The sequence below is a fragment of the Chaetura pelagica genome, unplaced genomic scaffold (assembly GCF_000747805.2).
Source record: "Chaetura pelagica isolate M959 unplaced genomic scaffold, ChaPel_1.0 scaffold116, whole genome shotgun sequence".
Classification (NCBI taxonomy): Eukaryota; Metazoa; Chordata; class Aves; order Apodiformes; family Apodidae; genus Chaetura; species Chaetura pelagica.
This window is the reverse complement of record NW_009953655.1, coordinates 1,958,546-1,967,228: the sequence shown is the minus strand read 5'-3', so window position 1 is coordinate 1,967,228 and position 8,683 is coordinate 1,958,546. Positions and strand designations below refer to the sequence as shown.

The following is an 8,683-nucleotide window of genomic DNA, read 5'->3' as shown; positions in this document are numbered from 1 at the left end:
AATGGGAAGAGGATTAGGATGGAGACTGAGTCACACAGTGGATTCAGCTGGGAGGGCAGCAGTTCCAGGCTAGTTTTTCTGCCCCTCTAGTAGAATTGGAGCATGCTCTGCAGTCTTAGCCCAGCCCCAGAGCTTCTCACCGTGTGTGAAGTGGCATGTGGGGATGAGTGTCTGAAGAAAGACAGCTGAGCTCAGTTTGTCTGGCACCAGAGCAAATTAATCAAGAGAAAAAGCTGTAGGCCCTTGCATGTTCTCCCTGATTTTCTATATACACTGCACAGAATCAAACAAGTACAAAAAACGTTTTGTAACAGTGTTGAGGAAAAAACTTGATGTGCTGACCAAGTGCTTCTGGGCTTGTGCTGTATGGACAAGCAGTAGTTGAACATGGCCTGCATCTTCTGCAGAGCTAGAAATCAATCTAAGCAAACACAAAAAACCCTTGGAGGTTGAACAGATTTGTGGAAGGACCTGTACTGTTTGCTATGGATTTTTAATTTTTCTGAGTTCATCTAAAAGGAACTTCTAATTTGAATATAAAAAATAATTCAAAGTATTGGAAGCTTATCTCTGAGCTGGAAGCAGAGAGGGAATTGGAATTGGTTTCAGCACAGATGGATCTAATTCCCTGACTTTAAGGGAGTTTTTCACACAGAATCCTGATAAGTCTCTGCAGTGTTTGCAGATCAGTGGAAATAACTCTGGTCTGTAGGATACAGTTTTGAGTTTGTACCTTTGGAAAATCGGTCAGAAACTGGAAAACATGTTTAATAATCTGAATGTAGGCAACTGTTGTTGGCTGGGAAGAGTTATAAGCTTCTTCCCCTGCACCAGCTGGAATCTGCTTGTGATGCTAATAGGTGATCATAAAGTTGTCAAATACCACTTTGCAAAGTCACAGCAAATCTCAAGTTTAGTAGCTAAAAATTGACTATTATTTGTGCCTTTCCTTCTCTACTAGGTATATTTTCATGTGGAGCAACTCCTGGTGCCATGATGTGATTTTAATTAGCTATACAATTTGATTCCATGTTCTAGCTCTTGTCTCTTATGTAACTACTGCATCTGCAACCATGAAAGAATAAATATTTGTTAACTCTGGAGTGAAAATAAGTGAGTGAATTAAGAAAGTTGGTATTTCACATACCATTTTCTGAGGGGCACCAGCTTAAAGTTATTGAAAGTGTAGGGTAGGTTACATGCTACAGTAGTATGTTTCTATGGACATCTACGTACCTTTTAACAAAACAACAACAACAACAAAAAAAAACCACAACAAAAACAAACAACAAACCAAAACCAAATCCCAAACTACAAAACTTCAAGGTGGAGCTCTCAACTGATGCCTAATTTTACAATGATGACATCTTAATAGAACCATACAAGATTTTAGCAATGACTGCAAGTACTGTAAGTGAATGTATTACATAGAAATGAAGCTATGAATGGGGGAGATGTTTGGGTGGGCAAGGCATTAAAATAAAATTGTAAAGTAGAGGCTTTTTGTTTCTTTCTAGCTTTACAACACCAGAAGGCCCTGGCCCCCTTTCCCGGTGTTCAGACTGGGCAACTGCAGTGGAAGAAGATGAAATGAGGACCAGTGTTAACAAAGAAATTGCAAGGTACCTGTGGGTGTTTAAGATGAAGTGGGAAAAGGAGGGGAAATGGGAATTGTCTGGTACAATGTGCATTGCCTTTTATTTTTAACTTTACCATTGTAGTAAAATCAGACCCAGCTTAGCTTCCTGTCTGCTGCTTTTAGGGCAGCTTTGTCCTAAGTCCTTCAGAAATGACATAGCATACTCTGGAGAGTTGGTATGTATCACTAAATACAGTTGTTCCTTTTGGAACAATCCTTTCCTAAATCCCTTAGACTGGATTATTTTGAATGCCCTTTCACTCACTACTTTCTTTGCATATAATTGCTATAAAAAGTTTTTTAGGGAAAAGAAAGTCCTCAGATTTATTTTTAAGGGGAAAACTGAAACGTGTTCCATAGCAGAAAGGTGTTTACAGGATTTGGGGTGACTTCAAGACTGCTGCTTAGCTGAGAAGTAGAATCAACTGTGGGCTGTGACAGTGCTGCCTTATGTGTCCTCTTTGTGTCTATTCTTGATACAGTTTTGAACTCTTACAGATACAGAAGAAAACTCCTGATAAATGAATTTTCAAGAGAAAGGAAGTCCTCCTCTGGAAGGTAAGTTCAATTTCTAGTTTAGCTAAGAAAAATCTGGAAAATAGGTCTGAAGTTACACATGCCCCATTGTTGTTTCTGAAAATGCTCAGCTTGAAATAGTTCACCTTGAGTCTACTCTAACATCATCGTTCAGTAACATCACAAGCAAGCATTTGGAAAGTTTTAGCATGTTTCTTTTTAATCTTCTACAGGTGGTTTGTTTTCTAGTATTCCCAAACTTAAAATGTTTTTTCTTTAGTTCTGATTCAAAGGAATCTGCTATAACAGTAGAGTTTGAGACGGATGAAGTGGTTTTGATGAGAAGACAAAAACAGATAAATTATGGAAAAAACACAATTGCTTATGATCGATACATTAAAGAAGTTCCTAGGTAAGCTGTTTGAGGTTTTTTAAAACTGAATGTGCAATTGTAAGTCATACCTGTACTTTGTAAGCATATTAACACACTAAACTTGGTATCTACAGCATTCAAATAGAAGGCTTCTACAAATTAAGCCTTTTAAGACACTTTTTAACAGATAAGTGATACAGTCAAATGAGGCGTGAATTTTTTTTTCTAGTTGGTACATCAGAGATCTCTCCAAATTTCTCATGGTGCAGAAATGGTAGAGGAAGTTATTTCAGTGATGCTGATAAACTGGAAGAAATGAAGGTGCTTTTTGCAGTTCATTTTCTCATTAGTGAACAGAAAGACAATAGACAACGGTTTCTCTTAAGTTTGGAAAGTGGTGTATGCAGAAATTTCATGCTTAAGTTTTCACATCTATGAGTTCTAATACTTTTTCAAATTTGACAGAAAAACTGAACTGTTCATATCTGTTCACTTGAGTGCTGGAATTGTGCAGTAGTCTTTTCTCATAAATAATCACTTAGGCTCATTGCAACTCTGCAAATTCTGTGTGGCAGGCAATTGGTCTTAACATAAATCAGTCTCTAAAGCTATGATATGTCTGTGTGAAAAGCATTAAAGAATTTTTCATGTCTAATATCTGAATAGATGCCACCGTATACCAGGAGTTCATCCCAGAACCCCCAATAAATTTAAGAAGTACAGCCGTAGGTCATGGGACCAGCAAATTAAATTATGGAAAGTTGCATTGCATTCCTGGGATCCACCTACTGAAGAAGGATGTGATCTGCAAGATATGTATGTATGCAGTATTCCAAGATGCATTTATAGAAAATGTATAAAAATCTCATGTTAAAATAAAACCAAACAACTAAGAAAATCCCAGCATAGCCCTTTATGGAGACAAGTCAGTGATTGCTGAATACTTTAATTAGTTAGTTGTGCTTATTAGTGCTATTCAATTCCTTCCTGGAGCAAATATTTAATAGCTTTCTGGACCTAGTTGGTATGAGGAGACTTGCCCAGTGTCCTTGAAGGGCACACATTAATTATATCACTTGTTTAATGTATGTCCACAGGGTGAAATCAGAGCTCATTCTGCAGTGCTCTGTGAAGGAAAACGTCACATCAAGGCAGGCTGATTGTTTCAGAGCAGTCTGCAGCTTAATGTGTGGTGAAAGCAGTGCTGGGAAGCTCTCACTGATTGACACAGGTCTCATGAATATTGAGCTTGGACCAATACAGTGCACAAGAACCTGCCTCACAGCCTTCTCACTTGCTAGTTCAAGAACAGTAGTATAAATTCTTGTTTCTCAAGCAAAGAAGAGGAAAGAGGCACTTGTAAAATCATCTGAAAGTACTGCTAAAAGTGTGGCCACAAATGTTTGCAGTCCAAGCTGCTGTGGCATTCTGCTCTAGAAGATATAAGTAATGCAATAAACAAGCAATAAAACTGATCAGGGAGCATCCAAAATATAAATGTGGTACTAGAGAATGAAGGGACACAGATGTAACTAATTACTCAGGAAACAGTTTTGTGGTTATAAACTACTGCTTTTCTCCAACAGTGTTGCTGAATTTAAAACCAATATAGTGCAGCAGAGGGTTGTTTTCAGCTTCCTTTTATTTACAATCAGTGTGAGGGGAGTGGGCATTTCAGCCTGAAGCCTGCTGTATATCTTGGTGTCTTATCTTCAGATGCTGGGGTCTAGTTCTGTGTATAGTGCATATTATATCTTATGTTGCAAAACAGATTGATGGAAGCCTTGTCTGGAAAAAGAATTCCTTGCTCTTCCAGTTATATCTGTAATAATTTGTATTGAGGCATTGCTTGAGTGTTGGGTATTTGTCTTTGACAAGTCACCATACTCAATCTCACAACTTTAGTCCATGGCTGTTTGGCTGAATGGAATTGACCTGCTGTTCTACTTGGTCTCTGCAGTTTGCCACCACTGTCCCTATAATCTCTGTAGGTCTCATGGCACTTCTTTGGCCATCATTTTTGGAACTACACCTTCAAAGTTCAACTTACTACTAAAAAACTGAATGTGTTCTAAGCTGTGTGCTTTTGAATTGTTTTGCAGTAGTCCTGTTGACCTTGGTGAGATGGAGACAGAATCTGTCGGAAGCAATTCTACTGAATCTCAAACGAGCTGTCAAGATAATGATGTAAGCATATCTCATTTACATAAATATTTGTTAATAATTGTCCATGATTTAGAGTAACATGCAGAGCAGCCTAAACACATGAGGAATTCCATCATGTGCTGTGTTTAGGGACTATTTATAAAGCTGAGCAATCTTTGAATTCAGACATTTCCCATCTGTAGCCGATGTCTGAGTGTAGAGTTAGAACCTCAGCAACCATCTCAAATGACAGATACATTTTATGTTGCAGGCTATGAAAAATGTTGCAGGCTATGAAAAATGAGGTATCTGTTCAAAGCATGTCAGTTATGAACTGTAATGTACAATATCAATAGTAGTTTAGATTGCAATATCTAATGTTAAAATAGCATGTCATTTTCTTGGCACACTTGGACTTTTTGAAGTAAACTTTTTGTTTCCAGAAAGCATTTATTACAGCTGAGCAGTAACCTGTAGTGAAGATCTAGTAATGTTTTTCTTACTGGATTTGTTTCCCTGATGAGTATAGAATCTGTATCATGTTTCCATGTATGCATATACAGATCATTAAAACATTTGCAAGAAATCTTGTGATTTGGTTGAATGGGCAGAAGCCTTCATGTAAGTCTCTTTAATCTTAAGACTAGCCTTGAGTTTTTGTATGGCATTTAAAGTGTTTTTAAGCCTCTGTTACAGGGTGTAATGAATTACAGAAGTGAAATGAATTATTGCATAACTAAACCTGTTTTGAACTGCCAATTATTAACTGACTTTGTATTCCAGGATACCTGTTCTGGCACTCCTACCAAAATTAGACACGTTGACTACCAAGCAGAAGGTGAATTTGACTTGGAAGTGTGTCTGAGTGAACCACTTAAAGATTTCAATACTGTGAGTTAAGTAGTCACAAGCAAACTGTTTTAGAGGAAGTTTCTTTTAAATGTGAGAGATTAGCTTAATTCACAAACTGTTAATTGTAAGAAAGCATAAGCAAAGTTCAAGACTTCTCAAAGTTGTGGTTGGTCTATGTATTCTCTGGACCAAAGTTATGTAAAAATACAATTAAGTTGTGTGACTTCTTTTTAACTTTTAATTTATGTATATCAGATTTTTTTATAAAACCTTTCAATATTAAAAATAGCCAAAGGCAGGGCTATCCTTAAGTAATTCTAAATAGTTAAGCAAGATCTTAATGATTTCCTCCCCCCCATGTTATGTTCATAGCAAAGCAGGGAGATATTTTTTGAGCATCTGTATGTTAACTTGCTTTTCCAACTGGTTCTTCTACAAAGATCTGACTTAATGTAATACAAGTGGTAGCAGAACCACAGTGCTGATTAGTACGAGTAGACTAATCTACTGCAGTTATTTGCTGAAAGATGAACTGCCTTATATTATTTAAGAAAAAAATAAAATTTGCAAAAATGTTTCAGAAACAATTGGAAATCAAATACTCTCATGTAATTGGAGGTCAGTGTGGTCAAACCTAGGCAGTAACACTTTAAGAAGTAATAGTAGCCTGAATTTGAAATTTGTAAATAGTCATGAGTCATTTGATAATATAGTCAAGAAAACAATGTCTAGGGAGAGTGCTTGATTATTTTTAATGTGCTGATTTTAAATGTAAAACTGTTGTAAATGGTAACACTGTACAGATTTTGTGCTGAAAGCAGTTAATGTTTTTTGTATGGGATTTGCTGGAAAATAAATGAAATTTCATTTGCTTATGGCTCTTCAACTTAATTTCCTACTAGTGATGTTCCATGGATAACAAAATGCAGGAAAATACTGAAAGCCATGTATCTGTGACTGACGCTGGGCTAGGATTCGTGTCTTAGCATCATCCTCTTGACTGTGAGGGAGACCTTAAAAGTTAATATGTGCAGCCCACTGGAGTGAAGTTAAGACTTGGTTGTAAAGGGATAAGCTCCTTAGATACAGTTTAGTAGATGTCCATTAGCTGGTTACCAAGTTCTGTTCTTTAGAAAAACTGTTAGAAGATCTAGGTGGACACTTCAGTCCTGTTTATTGTGCAGGACCTTTTGTTAAAGTCATCTCACCTGGCTTTATCTTGAAAATGGAGTTTTTTCCAGGTAAGGCAGCAAAGTCATAGTTCATCTTTCTTGCTAGCTGGACCAAGCCCTCTCTGCCCTCACTAGATTGTTTTTTTCATGACACATTTTCTGGTTGTGCTGTTCTTGATTTTGTTTTTTAATATTTTTTTTGGTAATGCCTAATTGTAACTTGAGACACAATTTGCTTTGGAACCTAAGAAAACTTAAAGCTTAATGCTTTTCCGTCTCTGGCACTTTTCTATTATTAACTGATGATACTAAACTTTTAAAAGACTGTTGTGTTACTTCAGAATGCTTTGAAGGTTAGTAATGAGTAACATGAAGCCAAGAACAAAACCATTCGTATCTTAAAGAAGCTACAAATAATTCACGCAGCTGAACATCAGTGAAGAGGAAAGTACTGATGTTAAATGATGTGTTTCTACCCAGTGTAAAATTAGTAAGGTGGTATTTATGTAGAAAGCTACATATTGCATACCTGGAAATTAGTCTTTTCTGTCAACTTGATTCTGTCTTCATACCTTGGAGGTGGGGGTTAACAGTCGACACTCGGCTTGACCTTGGGCTGTATCTGAATTTTGCACAAATGAAGTGACAGAATTTTTCAAGGGTATACCCAGGCTGTTCAGGGTATCTTAAATGAACTTCAGTCCTGAGGTATTAACAGATACATGTAATCTGATCTGAGTAACATGAGCCATAAAATACCACCTTAAATAATCCTGGAGTGAATCAGGAACTTTTAATGCAAAGAACCAGAACTGGGCAGTGTTGGAATCTCTGTGGTAGAAGAGAATTAGATAGGATTCTTAAGGGGGGCAGGGGGTGTTGGTGTGTTCATCTGTACCTGGGTATGAGAACCCTCAGTAGAACGGTGTTTTTAAAAGAAGTTTTTCTACACCATTGTAGCTAGCCAAATGGGTTGGGTCAGTGGAGTATATATTCAGAAGGTTGTTTAGAGGCTTCCAGAGGGTGAGGCTACTTATACCTGGTTTCTGAATAAGAATTATCCACTGAGATAGCTAGAGGAGATACATACATTTCAGAGCTTACTGTACAAGAATTTGTACTAGTCTGAAAAATGTTCATATCTCTGAAAATCGGGTTTTTTATTGGGCTTTTTCCATAACTCCTAAAAATATTCATTCCAGAAAGCATCTAGGTATGGTATCTGAGACTGTTAATGTGGTTCCTACTAAGAAAGTAATACTTGAATGAATACTATCAAAACAAAAAAACCCAGTAATCTGGGTTTTCTGACAGTCCATATGATTTTGTGACTTGTGGTCTTTGGAATCTGTACTGGAGGAGGAAATACAGGCGTCTTTCTCTGACGTATAGATTCAGGTATGGGGGAATGTGGGGAAAACATTGAAGAACCATAATACTTATGCAGAATAGAAGGGTACTAGGCAAACAACTGAGATTAGTGCTTGGCTGTTACAATGGAATGTACAACAAATATTTCTTCTTTAGCAAATGTCTCAAGATGCTTTTAAATTTCTCCAGAGTAACTTCTCAGTGGTTACTTCAAACTTATGTATTGAGACAAATCCAACTAAGCCACTGCTGCTCAGCTGAGATTTTTAGTACAAGTTCTGGGGTATGATCAGCTTGCTGTCAGCATTGCATGCAACCTGCCCTCTGAGCAATCCTCCTGCACATCCAGCTGTCTGCCCCATTGACTTGAGTGGTGCTTTTCAATGTGCTGCACTCAGTGCCATCTGTATCCCATCTTTTCACCTTTCAGAGCTGTGCTATATCACTTCTGCTTCAGAATGTAAGGTGCTCCAGTACTGTTCCTTTTTCTGTACTAATTTATCCTTGTTTCCCTCTCATTTGCTCCAGCTAGCTTACAGATAACTTCACCGTGCTGGGTTTGTTAAAAGCAAACCTTAGATGCTGTTCAGCTCTTCAGGTCTGTACTGTTCAGCA

The 8,683-nt window shown here is 37.4% G+C and overlaps 1 protein-coding gene across 1 annotated transcript; it reads left to right on the top strand.

Annotated features, from left to right (window-relative positions):
• The first annotated feature begins 1,524 nt into the window (after window positions 1-1,524).
• On the top strand, window positions 1,525-5,621 carry LOC104391022 (histone RNA hairpin-binding protein-like). The gene is made up of 6 exons (XM_010000237.1): window positions 1,525-1,622; window positions 2,138-2,197; window positions 2,436-2,567; window positions 3,195-3,344; window positions 4,631-4,715; window positions 5,457-5,621. The coding sequence occupies exons 1-6, from the start codon at window positions 1,591-1,593 to the stop codon at window positions 5,571-5,573; spliced, it is 576 nt and encodes a 191-aa protein (XP_009998539.1). The 5' UTR covers window positions 1,525-1,590; the 3' UTR covers window positions 5,574-5,621.
• Window positions 5,622-8,683: the final 3,062 nt, after the last annotated feature.